At 44.1% G+C, this 26067-nt stretch overlaps 1 protein-coding gene across 1 annotated transcript; it reads left to right on the top strand.

The window, feature by feature from the left end:
- The first annotated feature begins 561 nt into the window (after nt 1–561).
- On the top strand, nt 562–5753 carry FAM110C (family with sequence similarity 110 member C). The gene is made up of 2 exons (XM_056344048.1): nt 562–1804; nt 5120–5753. The coding sequence occupies exon 1, from the start codon at nt 664–666 to the stop codon at nt 1762–1764; it is 1101 nt and encodes a 366-aa protein (XP_056200023.1). The 5' UTR covers nt 562–663; the 3' UTR covers nt 1765–1804; nt 5120–5753.
- The last annotated feature ends 20314 nt before the right edge of the window (nt 5754–26067 follow it).

Below are 26067 nucleotides of genomic sequence, written 5' to 3'. Positions count from 1 at the left end.
CCGGAGGCGCAGCGGCTGCCCCCGCCGTGGGCCCGCAGCGGCGGCCGTGCCGCGGCCACCCCGCGCCGTGCCGCGCCGGGACCCGGGTCCCTCCCTCGCCCGTAGGACCTGCAGCGGCAGGAGCCGCTTGCGGCGCCCGGGCACGCACTGCTGCGGGGCGCTGCCGTGCGGCGGCTGCGGGGGGCGAGGCGGGGGTGCCGCCCCGCGGCCGCCGCGTCGGGCCCTACATCAGCGCGCCGTGCCCGGGGGCGGCCCCGCGGAGGGCGCTTGGGGGGCGGGCGGCCGGAGCCCCCCCGGTGCCGGCGCCGGCGCCCTGCGCTCCCCGCCGCGGGGCGGCGCCCCCCTGCCCCGGCCTGCCCCAGCCCCGCGGGAGGCGGCGGCCGGTGCCCCGGGGCGCGGCGTGCCGCGCGCTGCCTGCCGTGACGGGCCCGTTGCGCGGCGGCGCGATTGGCTGTCCCAGGCCGGCGGGGCCGGCGCAGCCGGGGCGGGAGCACGGGGCGGCGGCGCGGGGCGGCACAGCGCGCTCCCCGACGGCGGCGGCGGTGGGCGCGGGGCAGCTCGGCCCCCGGACGGGCGCGGCCCCGCCGACGGCGCCCCGCGTGCCGCCCCCCCCCGCCCCCGGCTCGTGCCTTGCGCAGCGGGGCCCGCGTCCCCGGGGGTGCGATGCCGACGGAGCTGTCCCGGGCCGCGGGAATGCACGGCATCTCCGACCTCCGCTCCGCCCTCACCCTGCGGCTCCTCAGCAAGGGGCCCGAGTACCTGCGCCGGCAGATGGAGGCGGGCAGCCCGGGCAGGCGGAGCGCCGTGGAGAGGCTGGCAGCCGACAAGGCCAAGTACGTGAAAAGCCGGCAGGTCATCGGCACCCGGCAGGAGCCCGTCACCGCGCTGAGCTCGGCCTCGGAGAGCAGCGGCGAGACCTGCTCGGTGGAGAGCAGAACGCGCCGCGGGGGCTTCGGCGGACGGGAGGGCGCGGAGCCCCCGGCGCTGGCCGAGCCCGCGTGCCCCTGCCGGCCCCCCCTGCAGCGCGGCCCCCCCATAGCCAGGCGCGGCACCCCCAAGAGGCAGATGCGGCCCGATTCCCTGGTGATCTACCGCCAGAAATGCGAGTTTGGGAGAGGTCAAAGCCAGGACAGCTCACGGGGGAGCTTGGTGAGGAGGATCTTCCAAGGGCCCGTAAAGGAGAAGCAGCTGGCTTCCCCCGAGATGCCCGGAGTCATGGAGGACACTGTGGCCACCGAGAGCAGAGAGCCTCTCGCAGCGCAAGGCGGTGACCGCGAGCTGAGCAGCCACGGCAGAGCGGAGCAAACTGTCCCTGTGAGCGCTGGAGCCCCAGCAGTGCGTACAAAAGAGCATGAGAGACCCCCAACGCTAGGTCTGCCTCCTGAGGAGGTCAAGGAGGTGAAGAGGAGAGGTCTCCACCGCTCCCAGTCGGACATCAGCTCTCGCTACTCCAAGTCCTTCTCCGAGTTTGATACGTTTTTCAAGTACTGTGGCCTGGACCAGGAGGTCATTGAGGATCTCGGGAGAGAGAACTTCTCCGTGGTGTCTGACAACGTCTCCTTCAAGATCCGCAGCATCAGTGTGGCAACCTCCGAGAGCGACTTCACGAGGCACAGCGGGGACGAGGGGCTGCTGGAGGACGAACTCACAGAGCAGGTCCCGAGCAGCACCTCTGTGATCGAGCGCAACGCTCGGATAATCAAATGGCTGTACACGTGTAAGAAAGCCAGGGAGACTAGTAAGGTGATCCAGGAACTGGCATGATGGCTTCTTTCAGCGTGCATTGCAGCCTCGTGAGCTCAAGGTGTGTGCAAAGCCTTGCCCTGTCGATTTATGTATTTCTCTTTCCTCTTTAGCGAGTGGTTGGCTTTTCTTAGCTTATTCTAGTCTTTTCATGAAGGGCTGAAGGAAAATGTGTTTTGTATACTACGTGTTCCAGGATGGCCTTTTCGGAAAGCAGAAATCCATGTCATTACAAAAAAACAAACAAATGGCTGCAGCTTCTCAGATTTAGATCAGACACCACCACCCCGAAATTAAAAAGTCAGTGTCTGTGAGGGATGTCTGTCCCTTGCAGATTCGTGCTCTGTAAATAGCTTGTTTTCTCTAATTTCTGCTGTGTAAGTGCTGGAAAAAACCCTTAGAAAAGTATTCAATCCTTAATTACAGTTGCATAGATAACAGGCTGAACTGATACTCTTGCTAACTAGGAGTACACCGCACTCACATGGTACTGCTGAAAGTAGGAGTACACCATGTTTATACTATACCATTCCAGTTTTCCCCTCCTTATTCTCCCTCACTCTCTCTCCCTTCCCCTTACACACAGGTACCCCCAAGTATCGGGAAAGCAAAGCTGAGTCAGCGCTCCTGCTAGCAATCTTATTTCCCCCACAGCTTTCTGTTGGGACCATAAAAATTTGTTCCAGGTGACTCCTTAGCATTTCACAGGCTTTAAGCTTTCTGTCCTGTTTGTCATGAATTTGGCTCCTCTGCAGTGGGTTTTGCTGTGCAGTTTGGCACTGGTGGCTGGAAATCGGTTGTGTGGTTTGCCTTGGTTAGAGGGGCACTTCACTGTTGTAACTGAAGATAATTAATACAAATGTGTGGCATTGAGGCTTGGAAATCAGTTACTTCACAGACAGAAGCATAACAAATTTAGCCCTGGTAAAAGCCTTTATCCTGGTTTTACTTGGCATCTGATCCTCTGAAAAAGAACTATATTCACGGAGCCTTTGGTATTGATGGTCTAGTAGGTAACAGGTTTTTCTCCTTCCAGTACCTGAAGCCCTTAGGATAAGTACCGCAGCTTACAGTGTGGTATTTTAAAATTGCATGAGTAGGTCTGGATAGGAAGGATTACATGTATATTTTCTGACAGTTTGTAATTGGTGCGTGAGAAGAACATCTTTCAGTGTAGATACAGCTGTTGGCAGAGCGTGTGGGCCTTACGAACGTGGAAGAGAAATGTAGTGCTTGAGCCTCTTTCCTATGTGGATATGGGGCTGTCACTCCCAGTTCCCTTCATCTATGTAATGCAAAAATCAGTTTACTTACTTGAAATAACTTTTACTTATGTGAAATTTGGATCACTTTTAAAATTTAAATTTTTCTCAAAAGCCTCTTTTCTTCCTGCAGGTTGAGGGAGGAGGAAGGGAAAGAGAGAGACATTTTCACACAAACATTTCAAGCCCTTGTAGATAAGAACGGTTGTCAGGTATCTGGCTGACAGCTTAAAGAAGTGTTGTTATGTGACAAAACCTTCCCCAAATTACCTTAGAGAGAAGAAAGGGCTCCCTTGAGCTAATAATTTCTCCTTGCTCATCTTTCTGTGATAAAAAGCCAGGCAGATACACAAAACAAAATGATGCAGGTGGCAGTTTGTGAAGTTCATTGTAGCTGCTGGCCTTGCTAAGCACAGAGGATGACAGGCAGATTTCACTGCAAGTGGGAGCCATGTAACAAAAACACCCCTATTTCCATGAAGGGAAATGAAATAAAAGCCTGTTTGCTCCTGAATGCCCTTGCTGGGAGTAGGGTCCAGGGCCAGAACCATGGCTGTCACCACAGAGCCTGTTCTTAAGGGAGTAGCTGACCCATACCCCATCCATTTCATCCATTTGCATGGTGCTAAGTGTGTTCAGTGCTGCAGCTGAGACAGGAGATGCTGGTGACTACCCCAGGGAGCAATTTGCAGAGGTGCTTCACCATGGCAAAGGCAAGGGAAGGAGGGGGAGAACCCTTTTCCAGGGGCTGAGCCGGTGTAACCTCACATGGACTTGGTCAATGGCTTATTTTTTAACCTCTGAGACAAAATGACAGTTCATAGCAAATAGCCTAACAGGGTGGTGAAAAGACCTCGTGAAGTAAACAGCAAGTTTGTTCAAGTCTGGTCGTTCTGCAATAATTTTAATACCTAGAGCAAGGGGGTACTTCACACTGGCAGATATTTCCTTTGGCACCAAAATTTTTGGCAGCCTAGGAAACACCAATCCGTAGGGTCCATATTATAAATCTAATTTTAATCATACTAGGGCTGACTCTTCAGCTGACAGACCTCAACAGTAGGGCTATGATTGCTTCCAGGGTAGTTTCTGAGAACTGAGAACATACTTACTATTTAGGCCACAGAACCAGAAAGTTTGGGAAAGTCAGCCTAAAACACCTGTATGCAGCACCTAGAATAAAGGACAAGAGTCATCGAGAGCTACCATAGGTTAAATATTACCTTTACTGGGCAGAATTTAAGCTGAGAGTTGTTACCACTACATGATTGCAAGATAAGTCCTGATCAAATGATCATCTTTTCTTTTAGTCCTACACTTTCTCTGACAAGGCAGCATCAAGTTAGGTATCTGTGTGTTTTCACTCTATCCATATATTTGGTTCTGATTAGTTTGCTTACTGGTTATTAATGGGCAGTGGACTCCTGTGCTGCATGAAGGAACGATGTGCTCTCCCTGGTGCTCCCAGGCACATCCTTGAAGGTTCCTGCTTTTACACAGAGGCTTGAACATTGTTGCACCTTCCTTGGAAAAAGAGGCAGAAACCTGTTTTCTTAAATCCAGCACTCATTATGTGTAAAACACCTTTCAAGAACTGCAGGGCTTTTATGAGCCAGTGATCATTCCATTCATATTTTATGTTCTCCATTTAATTTTTCATGAGCTCTCTGGGACCTGGCGGGGCACCATGTAAATAAAACAGCTATTTGAAGGATCAGGTTCAATTACACATTTCATCAGTATTGACTGCAGAGTCTGAGCATGGGTTGCGAGCTTCAGAAAACCAAGGTCCTCAGCAAGATGGGCATTGCTGCTTCTTGGTGGGATGTTACCTGGATTCACCTTTGCAGTTCAGCTCCTCTTGCTGTCAGTCCTGCTTGACTCTAAGGGGGCTTACACTGCATCCTCCTTCTTTGCTTGAATCGAGATTATTCAGCCTTCAGTTTCAGCACCATTCTTAAATGGATGTTGATTATTCAAGTGGAAATCTCCTGGGAGGGGAATTTACTACGTTGGCAGTAGCCATAAGCAGCTGAATAAAAGCTTTAAAGTATCACCTTAAGCTTGTCTGATGTGATAAATAATAAATGACACTTCTTTTCCTCTTTCTTCAGAATCGACTTGGAAGTTGAACAAAACCAGACACAGGAAGAAATCCTTCCCTCATCTGGCTCATGACTACTTTGGCCAAGTTTAGTGTTTTATTATTGCCTCCTACCCTCGCTTCCATCCCTGGCAGCCTCACTCTTGTCAGAAGCACAGTGGTGCCCAAGAGCGTGATGACAAGTGGAGACTGTGAACTGTGTCCCAGCAAGGCAGCGGGAAATGAAAGCTGCTGGAAGAGTGAAGCCTGGCAGCACCTGCCATCCCCGAGAATATTCAGCATCAGCTCACTGCCCCAGGATGCCATTCTGGGCTGTGACAGAAGGTCTGTGTTGTGCACCCATCTCTTTCCAGCAATGAATTTGTTGACAGGGATGGGGGGAGAAAGCAGGAATGAAGTGGCAATGACCTCTGGGTCAGGCATTTCCTTGCAGGCAGACAGGCTCCACCTGGGCGTTCAAAGGCTCTGGCTTACCAGAGCTGTTTGACTAGGGCTCATCCTGACATCATTAGATGTTATTTGCCTGGCTGGGGAGGACTAACTGTGGCAGCTTTATCTCAGATACTTAGCAAAGATGTTGTAAGCTAAATCCCTGCCAAGTCTCTCTTTCTCTGAGGGTATTAAAGCCAAAGTGGAGTACCTTGTATCCATCTAGTTTGCTCTGCAACACGTGTGCTCGGCCTGTGGGGAGGAATAGCGTTTAAAACCTTGCGCAAAATGTTTTCAGGAGCATGGTTCCAAGAAACAGGTAGTCAGAACTGAGGGAGGGTTTTGCATTGTTACTGCCTTGCTGCAGAATGGTACCGTTCACATGTTCATAAGCTCCTCCACTTTGTTTGCAGTATGGGTCCGGCTCTGACATTGCAAATGTTTGGCAGCTTGTGGTTTAACACTTTTAATTTTATGCACTGTGAGTGAGCAGTGGGCTTATGGAATCACATTAGGAATCTCTGTCCCGGGGTATGTAAGGCCACGCTGCCCTAGCATGGGTCTGCAGTAGGGCTGTGCTTGGGATGTGCAGGATGGCATCCCTGTGCTGCAAGGCAAGAAGGCATGTTAGGGTGCATCTGTGCCAGGTACGTGTCCTGATGGGGTGAGACACCCATATCAGACAGCACCTTACTCAGTATCATCAATAAAATGCTTAATTTGGACTGGCCGAGCTAAATACATTTTAAAAGCTGATCAAAAGTACTTTGGATCATCACTGCAGTGAATGAGGCCTCTACAATAACTCATGGAATTTGATGGCTGTGCCTCAGACACTTACCCCAATCTGTCATTGCTCATGAGAAAATGTCTTGCACCAAAGCATTTCTTTGCGGACATCGCAAATCACAAAAAAACAAATAAACAAACAAACAAAAACCAATCAACAAAAAACCCCACAAACTACCAAAGCCAAAGCCAGTTCCCCTTTCAGTTGCACCAATGCCCATCTGTGAAAGGTGCCCCGCTGGCGTAATAGTGTCTTGACCTGGTCCTGCACGGGTTAAAAGTTTACTTTGTGTTACCATGGATGTGGTGTCCTGGTGTCCAGCTTACCTGGCTGTCAAACCATCCAGAAACACCAGCTTTTATCGTTCACATTCCTCCTACCCACACCACAGCAGCTCCTGCCGCTGCCTCTCCTGGCCCAGGACAGCTGCCAGCCCAGCCGGGTGGATGCCAAGCTCAAGTGAGCACTTGAGCTGCGTTTCTCAAGTGTTTGCTACTCTCAGTAAATACATCTGGAGGAGCAGAAAGGGCAAGGGTGAGCGTCGAGGATTCAATAAAACATTGGTGGTAGGAGGAACAGTTGCCTATTTTAACCTAAGCCAACATTGTGCACTGGAAGAGTTGCCCTTGTAGCACTCACCACCAGTGTAGTTGACATCAGTTAAATTCACAGCAAGATCACCTGGGTTACATTTCCGTATGTTTTAAATGTGCCTGTCAGTCCCTGGATGGTTCTCAGTTACAGCAAGGGTTTGGGAATGTAGGACATTTGTCTTTGTTTTCTAGTGTTATGTACTAAGGTCTACATGTCTGAAGTTGTTGAGATAGATAACAATTCCAGATAAAAGAATTGTTGAACCTGCTTTCCACTTGGCAGAAAACGAAATAGTTTCACAGAACCAGAGAATGGTCAGGGTCAGAAGGCACCTCTGGAGATCATCTAGTCCAACGCCCTGCTAAAGCAGGGTCACCCACAGCAGGTTGCACAGAATTGTGCCCAGGCAGGTTTTGAATGTCTCCAGAGAAGGAGACTCCACAGCCCCTCTGGGCAGCCTGTGCCAGGGCTCTGGCACCCTCAAAGGAAAGAAGTCCTTCCTCATATTCAGGTGGAACTCCCTGTGTTGCAGTTTGTGCCCATTGCCCCTTGTCCTGTCACTGGGCACCACTGAAAAGAGCCTGGCCCCATCCTCTTGACACTCGCCCTTAAGATATTTGTAGACATTGGTAAGCTCCCCTCTCAGTCTCCTCCAGGCTAAACAGGCCCAGCTTGCTCAGCCTTCCCTCATAAGGGAGATGCTCCAGCTCCAACATCACCTTCGTAGCCCTCCGCTGGGCTCTGTCCAGTAGTTCCTTGCCTCTCCTTGCATGAGTGAGCTTCTGCAAACTTACAGGGAAGGTAGTACATAGGTATATTTTCATTAAATAATGAAATTTTCATGTGTATTTGTTACATTATTATTAAAGGATGATTCTCAGAAAACTCGAACCCAAGATGCTGCTAATGTAAGATTTATGCGCTTTTTAAGGTGAAGGTTTTTAAGGGATACAGTCTAGGTTTATTAATCAGCAGCATAATCTGAGGTATCTGTTCTTTTCATGCTCACTTTGCAAGGTGCTGTACCACAGAAATATTTATATGCATTTGTCAGAGCTAAGGACTTCTTTTCTTTGAAAATATGACTGTAGACAGCTCAAAGTGCAGGAAAAAATCTTTTGCATTACAGATCAGTGCCTCACCGCAGGAGAATTATTTTGGTTTGGTTTGAAGGAAACTTTTTGTTTCATTTTCAAACTCAGTTTGGTTTTGCTCTTTTAGTTAAGCAGCTCTCAAAAGTTAAGGTGAAAGATGCGTTGGTCATGAGTTTTCAATGTTCGGAAGGAACAGGTTTAATTTGCTTGAAAGTTCTAAACATCAGCCTTTCTCAACATTGATGAAGGTTTTATGGCAGAGGTTAATGAAATCAGAACTGGCCCCATTCTGAATATTTTTTTAATCTCCCTTTTTGTCTTTATGAACAGTTCAGTGGGGTTGTGGTGACTTTCCACACTGTTATGTGGCAAAATTTCCCTGGCTTTGTTCAAACTCTGATAGAAATCCCAAGCTCTCCCAGGTATCATTTACTTCAGAGATGATGTGGACCTATTTAAGATCTTTCCTTGATAAGTCACAGATTCCCTTTATTTAATAATACCTTCTGGGTAAGCTAATAACCTACCTATTCCAGTATGCCAGAACAACAGTAGATGACAGTCCTTCCTCCATACATCTTGGGAATGGGTAATTCGCTGCTTTTTACAAAGACTGGGAGCTCTGGGCTTCATTCAGCTCCTGTTACTGTTACATGTAAAAGCTTTTCCTTCCTTCTGCTGGGTCTTTAGTCATGTCCCTCAAAGTGAGAAAAACCTGCTGATGTTAGTCACCACCTATCTATTTCCCAAAAAAACTCTCAAGATATTTTTTTTTTTTTTTTTACTATTTGATTATGAAAGACATGCTTTGGAAACAATGGGATTTTTCAGCTTTACTGTGGTAAAGCGATCCTTTGCGGTATGAACAGAAGTTCTAACAACAGAGCTGGGTTTCCGCTCTTTTGGGAAACCCAAAACTGGGGCTGAGGGCAAAGGCAAGTCATAAATTGAATTATTTTGCTTGACTACAACTATGTAAACTAAAATAGTCAAATGGGGTGCAAGCGTGCAGTGCTAACTGCTACTTGCACCCAAGTGTTTCTGTTGCTCCAGTGCTGTGACAAGGGGCAACGTCCACGGCTGTAGTGGAACAGGCAGAAGGTACAAAGTCTGGGATTTATGGCCTGGAAGCAAGTATTTGCAGTAAAGGTATCAGATAGAGACTGTAATCTTTGCAATATATTGTAAATATTACTGTACAGAAATCTATAAGTAAGAAATACAAATTGTTCTATAATATGTATATTACTTTTCTAAGGTATATAAGCCCTCATGTTTTGTGAAACTGGCCAAATATTGCATCAATGGGGATTAAGCAGAAACTCTCTGGGGAGCAGATTGTCCTGTCATTGACTCCTGTTTCTTGCGTCTACTTTTGAAACCTTTGAAATGGAGTACCGGTCAGATCTGGTATGGATGGTTTTTGCTATGTTTATGCTATGTTTTGCTATGAAAGAACCTATGTTCTATTGAATGCATACAAATAAAACTACCACTCTGAAAGCTAATGTTTTTTTTGAAAAAGTATGCTTTTATGTTGCTGTCCCCATTAGGGTACTATTATTTTAAAATTAGAATCCCATTAGAGAATTAATTTCTCTGTGAGTGAGGCTGATAAGTAGACTATGAACATCTGAAAGCGCAGTGCTTCCCTGGGCCATACCCAGACCCCTGGCTGAGAGCTTAGGCAGGGAATCTTGTAAGGAGATGGCATAACAACTTAGCTCTCAGTAGCAGTAAATTTGAAATATGTGAGGCTAGGGCTGTTCCACAGTATTCTAATATTTTTCATTTCAGGATATGGCTGAAAAGATAGACAGTTTATTTCTGAAGGGTAGTATTTTTTTCCAGACTTTAGTATTATATTTGGTTTTACTCACTGTCAAAAGCTACAGTGTGCTGCAGGCAATACCACATTTATCACAGCCAGTGTCCAAAGCGGCAAGGAGTTTGAAGTTCTGCTTGGAAAAAACATTATCTCCAGAATCTTTTTAACAAGCTGTTGTTCAACTGGATTCCATAGGAAGAATTTAGTATATGGTGCTACTCCCCGTGCATGGATTTTGTGAAGAAAGCAGCAGAAATAATGGTTGCATACAGTGAGCTTTTACCAGAGACCCATGCACTCCAGTTGGTATATCCAACATTTTGGTATGGTCTAACCTGCTCAGACACAAGTCTTTCACTGGCCAGCATTTGAACACAACTGGAGGCAGACCTAACTGACACTTGCTGTGCAGATTAGGCTCTTCCAAAAACCACAAGAGCAACTTTATAATCATTGACATGTAGCCTTACCTACACAAGCCCTGGTTGACCGGTGTCAGTGCAAGACACAAAGCAAGTCTGGAAAGGGCTGGCAATTTGTGCATCCCCCTTTCTATGGAGGTTAATCTGCCATAGCAAGCCTTTGCTGCTACTGCTGCCTTAGAGAGGAAGGAGCCATTGTAGCCTGTTAATAACCTTGGGCTACTTCCCAGCTTAGCATTTAAAAACATTGTTCTTAAGTAATTTTTCACATAGCACCTTTGTCCCGCATTTTATGAAGTCCAGTGGATTTCTTCCAGAAATAAGGATTTGCATCTCCTGTTCTTGGACTCTCTGGTGTAAGCAACCTCTTAAAGTCCACAGCTTACTGATTCACTGCTGCTCTTTTGATTCATCTCTGGGTAACAAATAGGTGTTGGAAAGAAACTCCGCAAAGATATAGTAGCTGGAAAAGGCCTGTTTTGTAGATGTTGGTGCATTCTGAACACAGAACTGCAAAAGTACTTAGGAGCTCCAAGAGATTTTGACAAAGAACAGTCTATATCAACAGCAAACAAATATGCAAATACAGGGCCTAGGTTTACCCTGCAGATAGATGCCTCCAAATTTTGGGGAGGTTTATTGATTGGCTCGTATTTATCCTGGATTTGTCCTGCTGAACTAAAGGGGACTATATCAATTCACTTAAATGGAGTGTTGCAGAAGGAGGAGGTAGGTGCACCATCCCTGGAATTAAAATAGGTTTAGAAAGTTCGTTTCTCATTTGCTCAGCAACTTAGCCCAGGGAGATTGCCATGACAAAAGGTGTTGAGGATTTTCATTGTTTACACTTGCAAATGAAGCTGGTAATATACCAGAAAAGCAAACAGTGTCGGAGAAAAACAATATCCAGATCAAAGTCAGCTACATATATCCATTTCCAGAAATCAGTCTAGCTACTGAAAGAACCCAGAATCCTGCAGAATTAGTTTGCACATTTGTAGGGGAGTTGGGTTGACACAGCAATTAATATGATTAAAAAGATCTAAGGGCTTTGATTGTTTGGGTTTCACAGTTCACCTCAATGATCAACAGCCCCACAGGACCACCAATTTTATGTTCTTTTTCATAGGCCCTAGCAAGAACCAGAGGGTAGCAATCATCAACAGTTACCCACAAAACCACATGATTATTTGTCAGGAGATGATGAACCTAAGACAGTGCTGAACCAGCCAGAGCCAAGATTTAGACTCATGTACAAAGAAGCAGGCACAGCTGAGCACACTAAGGGGAATGCTGCTCTTCCTCCTTCTTGTCAACGCAACCTCTTCTTACATCACTATTTTACTCAATGGTGAGTAGGAAATCTTAGCCACTTCCATGGCTATTCAATCATTTGAATTGCTCATCCTACACCCTCTCTGACAGTCCCTTTCTGTGTTTACATTTCCAATGAACTCATTCATGTGCCCACCATGTTACACAAGGCACTACTATATCTATCCTCATTCCTGTACAGGTTTTTTTTTCAGAATAATGTTTGAAGTTAGGTTTTACATCCCTCTGTTAACACCTATCTGTCCCTACCCCAAGGAAACTAAAAACTAAACATGCAAATAGAATAGAGACCAGCTCTCCAGTCCTTTTTAATGTACATAGCTCTTCCTGCAAAATTTAGCATTTAGTTTTTCATTGTTTTGCTCTTTGATACTTGTTTGTGACATGATCCTTGGCTTGGTTTAAGTCTTCTAGATTACAAGATTCTCTGAGCCGTGGTGTGACACTTTATTTGTCTGCAGAGAGCTCTGAGCACAACTACTGCAAAATCAAACCCAGATCACAAACTTTTTCATGGTGAAGTATAGCTTAAACCTTCTAGGAACTTCAGTGTGGCCAAATAAAAAAGAGCATCAGGGCAGTAAAATTAAATTGGGCAAGCATTGCAGCAACAGGACTGAAAAAAGAAACGCACCTGAAGCAGTTCTGTGTTGGACCCAACACAGCGAGATATCTCTTGGACTTGTTGGAAAGGTGCAGCTCGCCCCTCATTTCTGGAGGACCACCCTTCACTCTACATGTATTTTCTGCAGGAAAGTAAATTTAAGAAGCAGTTTATCACACACAAAAGTCAACCAATATCAAATGTTGATGTAGTCTATTGCGTTCACCTGAAAACAGAAGCTGAGGTGACTCTCCAGGCACCTACTGGGTTTAAGAGCTCCTCCAGAGCTGCCTCCATCTGCTCTGATGGCAGTGAGAACAGGTCTCCATTCTTTCTCCCTGTTACAGAAAAGGATTCAATTCCTTGATGTCAATTACTATAAAGAGGCTGAAATTGTGTAATTTGTGAGAGCAGACCTTCAGTGTAACCTTCCAAAACAGACTGATAGTCTGGCAGGTCCAATTTTCTTGAATTTTCAGTTATTTCGGTCATATAACTTTACTACCCTACTATTGTTGGAAGAAAGACCATCTCATTCCTCCAGAGCACATGACATTCATAGATCATCTTATATGCTCTAAAACCGTTCTGAAAACAAAGTGATGGGATGGTAAGAGGACTTCCACTCTACCTGCTGATACAAAGTCTTATCAAGCATTATCGAACAGGATGGCTTTCTTCCATGGCCACTTTGTCTAAAATCTCCATTTACAGCTACCCGTGCCTGATCTCAAACTATCACAAATAAATCCTGCTGGTGTTCAAGTATTTACAAAATAAATCAGTGTGTTTTGTATTATGTTAGCATCTTGTCCTACCTGAGGACAGAGGCCTATATTAGCAACAGTCCTCATATGTAAACCATCTGTACAAATGCTGGAGTATGTAAAAATCTAACTGCTGATTAACCCACAGTACATAGGACAATCTGGCAGATTTCTTATGGAAAAGAATGAATATAGTGCAATAAAAAATTGTGTCCTACAAAATTCAAGGAAACAAGGAAAAAGAATTTGGGGGAATGTTTAATTCCTGGAGTTACACAATTTGATGTATTTTCTGTCTTTCTTTCATCATGTGCATAACATGTAAATCCCACACTCTAAATACTTACCCATACACTCAAATAAAGCAAACATGAAAAAAAGCTTCCAAAGTTATCAGCACACTTTCTTCAAAATACCAAAAAAAATGCATTTACAGCACGTCTAATGGTTTAGCAGAGCTGGCAAGATCTGGGGACACTGCAGGAAATTGCAAAAGGGATGATTCCTTACAGAGTCAAACTCAGATTCTGCCCGCAGTTGGGAGGCACAGGGAACTGTGTTGTTTTAATTACAAGTACGGATTTAAATCTATTTATATTACTTTAACTGTAAAATAAAATTGATTCAAAAGCTTTGCAAACCTCCACGTGCACAACTGTACTTCAGCAATCCTCTCTGCTCAGTTCAAGTCAACTTGCCACAGTTTTTAGCTGAACAGAAAGCCAGCTGAAAAGATTTGAAACTCTGAAACGTTCATTTAGCTGAGATGTGTCCATGGAATGAGATCCTGCTATCAAATGTGATGGCCTTGCCGTTGAGCTAGTTACCATCTGTCAGCTGCAGATCTAGCCTCTGAAGTGTGCCGAAGTGCAAAATAAAACACCCCAACCACCTCCAGTCCTGCCTCAGTGACTGAGCGCTTCCCCTTACTGGGCATCCTCTCAGGTATTGTCCCATCCATGTGGCAGGAGGCGACGAAGGAGTGGGAACTGCTGTGAGAGAAGGCCTGCTAGAGAGAAGGGTGGTTGACCTGGACCCTAAAATCGCTCACTAGAGCTCATCCTCTCAGTAATAGCTACCAGTAAGTTCGAGGACCTGTTTTTTTCATCTAAGTGAATGCTCTGCCATTCCAAAAAATCCTGTATTTGCCCTTCTAAATAGATTGCAAATATATATTACCAGATTGAGTCCAGCTTAAAATGATTTAGCTCATTCTTAAACTAAAACAAACACTTACCAGATTCCTGTACTTGTTCTCTATTGATTTTTCTCAACTTTCTTCCATGTATATATCTTTTCAAGGTATATCTAGGTATATTTCTTTTCAAAGAAAACCTTTTCATAGTTCTATAAACAAAGTTATGATCAAGATCAAAAATGTCTGAACATTTAGGACTGTTCAGTTATTGAATCTGGGCAAGAAACAGAAGGACACCAGTTTTCCACTTTACATTTTGCTTCAAGCCTGGCCTTCATCCAAGTTCACGGTTCGGTGGAGGAGGCAGAAGTGCTGCAAGGAGTTTACAGTTTGTGGTGTGTCTGGCCACGGGTACGTGCTGTGTTTGGTGGTAGGTGTATAGTAGGTAGCATTATAAGGTCTGCAAAATGACTGCAAAACATAAACATTGCCCAGTATAAATACTCCCATTACTAAGAACCCTGTGATAGCAATTTCCTGCAGCCTGCACAGCCTCCCGTGGAGCTCCTCTTTGTTGTGACTAACCTCAAAGACAGAGCTGGAGACAAGCCGATGGTGTCTGCACAGTCAGGATTACACCTTTGCCACTGTGACCAAGGATGAAACATAAAGCAAAGACAACAAATTCCATCAGAGCAGGAAGTAAACACAGGCGGTTCTGAATGAAATAAAATGGGATGGTGCAATGGAAACATCAAAATATTCACACGTAAATGGATGCATTCCAAAGGAAGAGGTGTGCTGGATAGCAACAAATCCATCAGAACTAAGAGCAAAGTAGCTAAACAAGGAGGTGAAAATGAAATCAGTTCAAGGAGGATTCTCAAAAAATTAAACACACAAGGAATGAGGTGAACTGGAAAAGCTCCCAGACTGTGGAAAGAAGATGTAGCTATGATGATGGAGTTTTCAGTTGTGTGGAGGGTGCAAGAAAAAATCATCAGAAATAAAGTGAAAGATCATGTAGACTATTTAGGTTCCTTATAGTTGGGATGGGTCTGCTATTCTGTGCGAGTCTGATGAGCTTCAAAGGCAAAACAAAGCTGATGTGAGAATGATTTTAATGAAGTCGTAGGGACTAGATGCTGACTTACACAATGCTTTGCTTTTCAGGCTCAAAGATTCTCATTGTGCTTAATGAAGTAATCAATTAAGTATTGGTAGTAATTGCAGCTAGAAAGAGCCATGTACACTGCAGTCAAGAAGAGGGGGTGCCAAGATATTTGGTAATAGCTTGAGCCGTTTGAAATGGTGTAACATTTCAAAAGCACTCACAACCTGCCTGAGTCATAATTCTCTTTATCAGAGGTATCTCAGAGCCAGTTTTACAAACAGCTGCTGGTACTAAGGGTTCAGCCACATGACTCAGCTATGGCAGCCGAACCTGCCAGCACTTGTCCTGTGAGCTGCTGTGACTGTCCAGGTGCGTGCTCCTACCCTGCTCCAAATGAGAGGTGATGCAGCCTAGCCTGTAGGTAGCTTTGCTATGGGGGCAGGCTAACACAAACAGTATCCAGCAGCATGATACAGCTCACCTAATTTTAACCCCTGAACAGGTCCCTCTGCAGTCGGTGAGTCATCCCATCTTTAGATAGATGTGGGTACAACGAATGAATCACCTCTGGAGATGCCTGTATTTCACTACTGATTACAGAGGGGGACTAGATGGCTAGTTTAGGCTAGACTACTAACCTTTGGCCAGTTAAACTTAGACAAGAGCAATCCCACCCTTAACTGATGTTCATAACATAACATTGTGAATGCAGTGTCCGTCTGAAGCCATAAAGTCTACTGGTCTTTTTAGGGAGGGGCTGTCATTTTTTTTCCATCCTTCATTGAGAAAAAACATTTCAGCCAGTGTTTCTGAAAATCCCCGCCCAGGTGTGGCTGGAGGAAGCTTCAGTTTGCTGAACCCCAAATTTGTCAAAACTGAAGTTCCCTGGAAGAAATGCAGAGCCAACATGGTCATTGGCAGGAAGTCCCAGTGTGGCTGGCTAAGGACATCAGGTGCCCCCAGGCTGGGAAATGTGGCTTCACAGTGGTACCCTAACATTGAGAGAAAGTATAAAATGTGTGCTTGCTTCTTTAAATAAGGCAAGTAAGTTAAAGATAAACTTAACATTTGGCATATTAATTAACTTCCGTGCAGTGTGGCTGTCTAGAACAAGTTCTCCATTGTCTGCTCCATTCAGTCTCTTTTCTTAAGTTATTTTAAACTTTCAACCTGCAGGTTAAAGTGGTGCTAACTGAGCCGTGGTGACATTTGGTATATCCCCTTGATGGAGAGCAACACAGAAGACAAACCTGGAAAATCAAGAGGTGTGCTCCTATTTCAGAAAAAAAGCTGTGTCTTAAGCCAAAAAATTAGAGCACATGCTGGAAAGGCAAAGAAAAGCAAGTCAAGGATTGATTACAACTGCTTTTGTATTTTTTCAGAATGAAAGAGGAAAGAGCAGCTCATGAAAACAATAGCAAAGGTGTTGAAAATCAGTGGGGGAAGGACGTGTGAGTCATCAGTGTACATAAATCTAAATATCTAAACGGTAAGTCTAGTCAAAAAATTTCCAACAAAAATATTTCACAATGAAACCTGAGTTTTTCACAAAAGTAGTGAAAAAATCCCCCCCCCCCCCCAAAAAAAAAATTCAGCTTTCCAACAAAATTATAAATCTGTGAAAATCAATGTATTCTTGCCAGGAAGAACAACCACAGGTCAAAACAAAACATCATATACATAGCAGAAGAAGCAGTATGCCTAGAGCATCTGGCATGCACAGAAATAGGCTCATTTTCAGTTGTTTTTTGGGTTGGGTTTTTTTTGGGGGGGGTGAATCATGGAAAAGTTGAGTGTAATTAATCATTACTTGTTCAGCTGAACTGTAAGGAGGAAGGAATAGTTTGGAAGTGCATTCAATGTGTAACAACCATTTTTTTTGTTATAGGTAAGGGCCAGAACTGCTGTGATGAGTTTTAGAGGGCTCTCATTATACCATTAATTCAAAATATTCTGTACTAGCACTACTGAGTGTAGGCACTGTACCCTCTTAATCTTAGAATTTCAATATATACACACACTTTCTGAAGTGTGCTAAAGTTTAATATTTGTTACCATTCCAGTCAGCCAAATACGCTATAGGCCATTAGAGTGCTATATAAAGATTCATTACTTCTTCTGGAAAAAATGTACACGCTTATTTCAGTGGTAATGCACTGAAAAGGAAGCTTTCATTTTAACTCTAAAATTGGATGATATCTTAATATGTGAATGTACAACTACTGTAGCTGTTAATGTGTAACTAAGTGTTCAGATACTTTGGAACAACAGTTTGAGTCTTTTCGTAGTTTTCACAGTTGTGCTACCCTCAAAAACTTGTGATTTACATGTGCTGTGAAAAAACATTTTGTATTTAACATTATACAGTTTGAAGCAGAGAGGGAAGTAAAGGCAATTTCGCTTTTAGCTATCATTTTTTCTAGAGGTACAAGTCCTATCTCTAGATATCGCTTTATGCCTACTTTTATGAAAGCTAAGTCTGTCATGAAACATCACATCTTAAATCATCCAGGAACCCTTGTAACATCCTCTCAGATTATTATGCAATGCTATCTTTATTTTCCAGATGGAAAACTGAAGCAAAAAGAAATTACAATGCCATCAAAATGGAGAAATCACATGCTGATGCTAAAGGGAAAATTTGTTATCTCTGAAAGAGAACTATAAAGGAAAAACAGGGAAAAGACAAACCAAAAAAAGGAGAAGGAATTGCAGGCAACATCAGGCTGAAATAAAAGTGGCTACAAAATAGAAATCCATAAAATACTTTTTAAAAAAGCCTATGACCTGTTGGTAGTTCAAGGGTGTCACATACCCAGCTGTCCTTCCTAAGAAACAATACTCTTCTAAAAGTCTTGCTTACATGCGTTTCATAAACCATTTAAGAACTAATTATTTTACACTTTGCTCCCAAATTTGTCCAGCCCCAGCAGTCTTGCCCCCTCATATCTGACCCTTGGATTTGTCATTGTGCTTATTATGAAAAAAAGGCTGCTCGCAAGGTTACACAACGCTCCCCAGGGCATACACTAGGCATACCTGAAACTCATGCCCTGTATTTGCCTGAGGTATTAGCTGCTCCTCCCATAAAGGGGCAGAGATTGCATCTGTTTGCAGATGAGATCTATATTATTGATTTGTAGCCATCAAGGTTCATGCAGATGCTGTTTGCTGAAACCCCAAGGCATAGTATGAACTGAGCACCAGAGAGACACCAACCATTTTTTCTTGCTTCTGCTATTTCCTTGCACTAGCACATATATCTTTTATTCTGACTTTCTGCTTTGGAGACACGTCTACATCGTATTTCATATAACTGTGTTTTGTATCCTGAGATTTTCCTTGCTTTTCTAAATACACTAGTCCTCCATACTCTAGCAGTCTGTCAAAGGTGATCAAAGAAGGAGCTGAGAGGAGATAGTTTAAAAGGGAATTGCTGATCAAAGGGATGGAAAAAACAGTTTGGTGAGAGATATGTGATATTATGTCATGAGAGGATTGGTAAAGAGGGAATAATGGTTATTTTATTATTAAAATAAAGTGCTGTAACAATAATAGGTTATTAAAAAGACTCTAATATCTCTTAATATTGTCTAATAAAAATTAACCGGTGACCTTCTGATAGCTTTTCAGCTCCTTTCCTCAGCTCTTCAGACCTAAGGGCTCTTTTCTCTTTGGCATACATTTAATCCTTTCTCTGAAGTCTCTTGAACTGGTTACTTCTGAAGATAAGATACTGGACTAAATGGATCAGTATTTTAATTTTATTTGCTTTAGAAAATCCACGTGCTTTCTGTGGAAGAAAAAACAGCTAAATTGACAAGGATTAAAAACTGCGAAGGGCAAAACACGTAACTGGGATGACTTCCAGTATTTTTGTGAATCTACCAGGAAGCCGCCTACTTTGTACCAGGCTTTGTGCTGTGGGAAATGCATGCACACAGCTCAGATCCCAGTCAAAGCTGTAGGATGGTGCTCCCTGCACCAGCACAGGAATGCCTTCAAACCCCACGTCCCTAAGTGCCCACGCTGCTTGATACAGCACAAACACAAACCAATAATATATTCGTGGCAAAAGCAGCTTACATTCTAAGATATGTAAAAAAATGACAGGCAGCTACAGTAAAGAAAACAAGCACAAGTTAAAACAAAGTCAACATTTTCAAAATACTGCTAGATATCTTGATCTATAGTTGGGCAACTTAATTACTCAACCACAGTCCTAATTAAAGGCATTAACAGTTGTGAAAGTTCTCTAATTCTGAAAGAAAAAAAAAAAGAGCTCACATTTTGTTGGTTAAATGTGAGTGTAGAACCAAACTTTTCAAAAGTGAACGGGGATTTTTAATGAATGTGATTCAGAAAGGCTAACTTCAGACATGTCTGACAGCTCAGTTCTGCAGAAATGCCGGATAGGAGCCCATCCCTTCTTGACAATGTGTCTCCTGTAGTTGGTAATGCCAAATTTTGAGAATTTTGCTTTGGATTCCTGATTATAAACATAGTATTTTAAAATATAGGCTCAACATGCTTCAGTATTTAGATTTCAGTGTAGGCTTTCACTGTTCTTTCAATGCTTCAATATTAGCAGTGCTGGAGGGAAAGTGCATTATATCACCAAATGCTTGTACGGATTTGAACCTAGCTTTCAAAATCAATAAGAGCACAGTTCACAATGACAAATCTTTCCAGTCTCTTTTTGATAAAGATTCACTCTTCTAAGAGATACAAGCACACAACAGAATTATGAAATACATCAACATTTCTCCTCTCTTCTTTCACTGTCTTTTTTGGGGGTGTTTTTTTGGCAGACCTGTTTGTAAACACACATCCCTCATCCGATTACTGATCTATCAACCAATAAAAAGTGAATAAATCTGAAAATGCTGGCAACAACCTGAAACATGAGACAGAGCTACAAATGAACTCTTTCCTTCTCCACAATTAGAAATACCATTCACTTTTTGGAGAGCAATATGAAAGAATAGATGAATACGCAGAATGGGAGGCAGACATATAAATAATTTTAAAACATGACTAATGTTCTGAATGATTTTATCATTAATTTATCATATCTCTTTCCATTCAGTTTTATGCGTCACCAATTAGGAGCAATTTCTCTTGAGAATTCCTCAGTGACATTCCTAAGGGACTTTCACCACTGTGAAAGAAGGACTTACAGACCAATTACACTATCATGGATTTCCCCTAATTAACACTGTCTGGTTAGCAATTAAAATGAATATCATGACACAAACATTTCTGGAGTTTGCAGACATTAATGATTTAATAATCATTGTGATACGTACAGCCATTTCCACATGTGTTTACATAACAGAAGCACCAAAGCTTGCTGAAGTGGAAGGTGATCAAAGTCATGTTCCTAATTAGGCAACAAGCCAAAGTGAAAGGACAAATTGATAAACTCTTCGCAGTATTGATATACCCCTTAAATACTAACTAATCACAGGATTATTGTTATGGAACACATCACACTGGCAAAACAATCAAAGCTTTTATCTCAGAACTATCAAAAAATAAAATTTCCAACTTAGGAAAATAAATTTTTTACTGTGGAAATTCAAGCAATCCTAAATATGAATGGATTTTATTTTAATTTTCTGCAAGACCAAAATGCTGGAACCACTGAAATATTTGGTTTTAACGATTTTGAAAGCTTTAAGCTGATAATTTTGAGAGCTTTCTTCTGAGAAGTAGCAGCAAAATCTGTGGCCACTGAGACATTTAACCTCACTGTCACTTCACTGGAAGGAGAATTAGGACTGCAATTATTTTTTCAAGAGAGATAGAAACAAATGTAAAACTTGTTATCTTTAGGGGAAAACAATGGCAGAATATTGGATTTGGCATTGCAGGGATTCCCCCAGTGCCCCATGAATCAAAATGAACTTTACACACTTGTCAGTTGGGATGCTGGAAAGAATATCAAAGGCTCTTCTCTAGAGTCACATAAGCCACAAACCTACCCAATAGTGCTCTACGGAGGACAATGTTTTTTTTGCTGCAATTGAGCTACCATGACCCTAAGTACACATAGAAACACAAATGGGTGCTGTCTCAAAAAAAAAAAAAAAAAAGTTTTATAGTTACTAATAAATGCACTTTTCCAGTTTCTCCCTCCATTTGCTCCGTGATTCCCAGTATAAAGAGTTTATCCAATCCTTAGTCTTTACTTATGGCAGGAAATGTGAAATGGGAAGATGGTGTTTTAACCCCACAGTTACTTTTGACGACTTCCCTGATACCTGGAAGATGTCTTCAAATATTTTCTTCCTCTTCTGAAGGAAGGTTGTATTTGATGTGCTCTTATCACAGTAGAAAATCATCATTGCCATGGAACAACAGGAGATGTATCTAAATGTCTTTACCGAGTTTAGTTCAGTTTTCTCTGGGATATTCAAGAATCCACTCCACAGTATCTCAAAATGATGCTTTGAACAGTCCCTTTACTCCTTGGTATTTTGCTCAACCAGTTAAAGGCCTTACATGTATATTCACTGGGAACAAGAAAAACAAGATCTGTACAAAACCTAGGTGCAAAGCCATGCAGTGCTTGCTTACTATGTTAGAAGCAATCTTAATTTCCTTTCTTTTCTAACAGGTGATTTATCCCGATCTTACCGGAACAGTCACTATTTTTTGTATCCCTTGGATGCAGAAAATTCTCCTGAAAACCTGAAACATGTTGGTCCTTCATGTTATCAGTGAAAATTTAGAACATCCAGCACCTTCCAGGCTGGTGTTTCAATGCAGCTGCTCTGCTGGTGCTGCTGCTGCAGGCCAGGGGCTGTTGGGAACTGCCAGACTCTGCTCATGGTACAGCAGGCAAGCCCCGGCTGCAGGCACCTGCAGTGCCTCCTAACAGTGGTTGTAAAAGCCTTTCGTATGAAACAGTTGAGAAAATGTCATTGGCAGAGAGGGTAAACACAACCAGCAAATGTTTTCTTCAGCAAGAAGATGAGGTTCTTGCCCAATCCTCTTAAAATTCAGTGAAGTAGCCCTTCAGAGAAGGGATTTTTTTATTCCTTTCCTGTGAGAAACTGCAAGTATACAAGCTCACCACACCCCAAAGCAAACAGAGCCCCTGTGATTTGGCTAGAGCCATTTTTAGCTACACAAGAGAAAACATGATTTCATAATGCAATCACTTATTCACTCTTTCTTAGCAGCCCCAGCTCATGGAGCAATTTAGGTCACCCAGATAACTGCACTCAATCTTGCTACCAGCCAAGTTGGTGTTTAAGAAGAACTCACCAGTAATCATGCTATATAATATTCAGGTATGTGCATGTTACAGCGCAGTCAGTGCAGTGCACAAACAGGTACATACTAGCCATGGCTAATTAATAGGGCACATGTAAAATAATCAAGCAATAAAATACAAGGTATTCCAAGGAGATCAGTGATTTGGAGGGGAGTTTTGCAAAGTCTGGGAGCAAGGACAGAGCCTTGAGCAACAGGTGGAGTGCAAAACTATTCACAAATATTAATCTTCTTTGTCCCTTAGATAAAGATGGATAGATACATGTAAAAATTGCTGCCATGGTTATACACCTCTACTGGTGTCTCAGCTTAGCTCCATGGATGGCACTGAAGTGCCCCACACAGGCACCCCATACTGCTGGGGCACCAGGTTAGGCGTACATTGCACTTGGGTCCCCATGCAGGAAAACCACACCTGCCCCAAAGGTATCCCTGAGTCTGCAAGAAGCATGTCACCCATCTCAGTGAGGAATAAAGGCTTTTTCCTCCACACAACTCAAAGCCTGAGGACAGGAAAGACCATCTTCCACCAGTGCCCAAGTGACGCGTCAGTCTGCAGAAAGCATGTCACTGTTGTGATGGCACATGGAGTCCAAGACGACTTCAGCTGGGGCACAGAGGACATCCCCCAGAGGGCAAGTGATTCAGAATCTGTCTGAGTTCCTTTATGAGAAGTCTGAAAAACTAGTGAAAACTAGTGCCCTGTGAAGTCCTCATTTGAGCAGGATTGCTTCACCAACCATCAGGTACTTACGTACAGTTCAGGAACTTAGGTTAGGCAAACTGTATGCAATCAGAAATGCGTTTCCACATAGGCAGGTGTTTTCCGTGAGAGGTAATATTAAGCAAAGGCTGAAAAGTACGTCCACTCTGCTGTGTGCTGTTATGGCACAAGATGAGGAAATCAAGTATGAAGAAAGGACAGAAAAGAAAACTGTTTGACAGTTGGGAAAAGTGGCTTGGAACAAGTAGGAAAAGAAAGGAGTGAGTCCCAAGGCCAGGCAGAAGTACTGGTGTTAACAGGTTTTAACATGGCAACTTCTGTCTTGGGAGTATGAGGGAAGCATGTGATACAAATTCAGATAGTGTTGGTCATAATTTATAATGGACCATTCAAAATCCACCTCTTGCAGCACTCAGTTTGAAAAGCCTCTCTGATGTCTTCAGGGAGTTTTTTCTCAATTGCAGAGCTTGATGCATACACTCTGGACAGGGCGGTGAACCAGATGCAAGTCTGCCTCCTCTTCCTCAGCCAGTCCCAGCATCCAGCATGACCTTTTATTTGTTGAAAGTGGCCTTTTTCATCTTACAGTTCAGCAGCCCTCACTTTTCCTCCATCAAGTGCTCATCCAGAGCACACACACATCTACATAAAATGACTTAATTGATCCCATACATAAAAGCCTCCAGAATTTCAAACGTGCTCTCTATGTATTAGCATTGGCTGCCGACATATGCCCTATAAAGCTCCTGGGATATCAGGCTTGTCTGTTCCCTTACCTAAAGCTCCTCAAGCCATCTGTGCTTTGTCTCACCCTTTCCCAGCCTTGCAAGTTACTATTACATAGGACAGTTTGTGAAACAGGCACCTGGGGCACGGGGCCAGTGCCAGAACGGCCTTGCTGTGGCTGCCTTGTGGGAAAAGGTTTCATGCCGTGCGCTGGAAGCACAAATTATGCAAGATCATTTTGCACAGCTGTGCTGGATCCTCAAACCAAGAGCTCAGGCAAGGAATGGGGAATGTGGAGGAACCCACCTTGCCTCTGCCACGCCTCCCTATCCATGGCCAGTGCCTGTAAGGTTTGCCTCATCATCCATTCCCGGGCTTTACCAGCAGAGACCTAGCTGCCTTCATCCACTGAGGACTACGCAGTTCAGAAACAAGAATTAGTCAGGGGAGGTGCCCTGATGGACCTCATGCTTACAAAAGAGGAAGAACTGATCAGGAATGTGAAAGTCAGGGGACAGCCTTGGCTGCAGCAACCACCTGATGGTGGAGTTTAGGATTCTGAGAGGAGGGAGCAAGGCAAAAAGCAGGATCCCAACCCTGGTCTTCAGGAAAGCAGAATTTGGCCTATTCAGAGAGCTATTTAGAAGAATTGTGTGGGATACAGTCATGGAGGGAAGAGAGATCCAGGAAAGATGTTCATTTTCTCTGAGCTCAAGAATGGTCCTTCCTGATAAGCAAGTATAAAAGCAAAGGTGGCAGGACTGCCACTCCTCACTAAACTCAAGCACAGAAAGGAAACAAACAGGAGGTGGAAGCAGGGAAAGGTAACCCAAAGGAAATACAGAGACACTGCCTGAATATGCAGGTCAGGAAAGACAAAGCCCACCTAGAGTTAAACCTGGTAGGTGACATGCAGGGCGACAAGAAGGTCTTCAACAGGTATATCAGCAGCAAAAGGAAGACCGGGAAAATGTGGGCCTTCTGGTGAATGGGGCAGGGGACCTCATGACGAAGGACAAGTAGTCGGTGGGTTGAGATACCAAATGCTTCTTCACTTTGGTCCTTACTGGTACTGGCCTTCAGCAATCCCAGGGCCTTGAGACCAGTGGGAAAGACTGAACCAAAAAGGCTGCTTGCTGGAGGAGAATCATTTAGAGAATGTGTGAACACACTGGACAGACACAGTCCATGGGACCTGATGGGATACACCCATGAGTGGTGAGGGAGCTGACCAATGTCACTGAAAGGCTGCTTTCCATTATCTTTCAACGGTCATGGCAACTGGGAAAGGTTCAGGAGGACTGGCAGAGAGCAAATGTCACTGTCTTCAAGAAGGGTGAGAAGGATGACATGGGGAACTAAAGCCCAGGCAGCCTCACCTCGATCACAGGAGAAGTGATGGATCAAATAATCCTGGAAAACCTTTCCAAACACATGAAGGGAAAGAAAATGGCTGGGAGTAATCAGCAAGAATTTGCAAAGGGTAAATCATGCTTGACCTGATAGCTTTCTACAATGAAGTGAATGGCTCAGTGGGTGATGGGGGAGCAGTGGATGTTCATCTTGACTTTTGCAGGGCTTTTCAGACTGCCTCTGGTACCATCATTAATGACTTGCATGCTGGGACAGACTAAAGGCTCGTGAGACTGCGGATGATACAAAGTTGGGAGGAGTGGCTGATACACCAGGGGGTTGTGCTGTCGTTCAGAGGGACATGACCTGAACAGGCTGTAGAAAAGAGCTGGCAGGAATCACATGAGCTTCAATAAGGGGAAGTGCAAAGTCCTGCACCTGGGGAAGAAAAGCCCCATGCATCCGTAGACTCTGGGAGTCAGCCAACTGAAAAGCTGATCTGCAGAGAAGGGCAGTGGGAGATCCTGGGGGACAACACATGAGCCAGCAATGCACCATTGTAGCAAAAAAGGTCAAGAACCTCCTGAGCTGCATTAAAAGTGGTGTTTCCAGCAGGTCAAAGGAGGTGACCCTGCCCTCTACACAACACTGCTGACACCACATCTGAGTACTGTGGCCGGTTCTGGGCTCTCCAGTACAAGAGGGACACAGGCATACTGGAGAGAGTCCAGCAAAGGGCCATGGGGAAGATGAGGG

The sequence above is a fragment of the Falco biarmicus genome, chromosome 6 (genome assembly GCF_023638135.1).
Source record: "Falco biarmicus isolate bFalBia1 chromosome 6, bFalBia1.pri, whole genome shotgun sequence".
NCBI classification, from domain to species: domain Eukaryota; kingdom Metazoa; phylum Chordata; class Aves; order Falconiformes; family Falconidae; genus Falco; species Falco biarmicus.
Note: the sequence above shows the minus strand (reverse complement) of the source record. Positions and strands in the feature narration are given on the sequence as shown.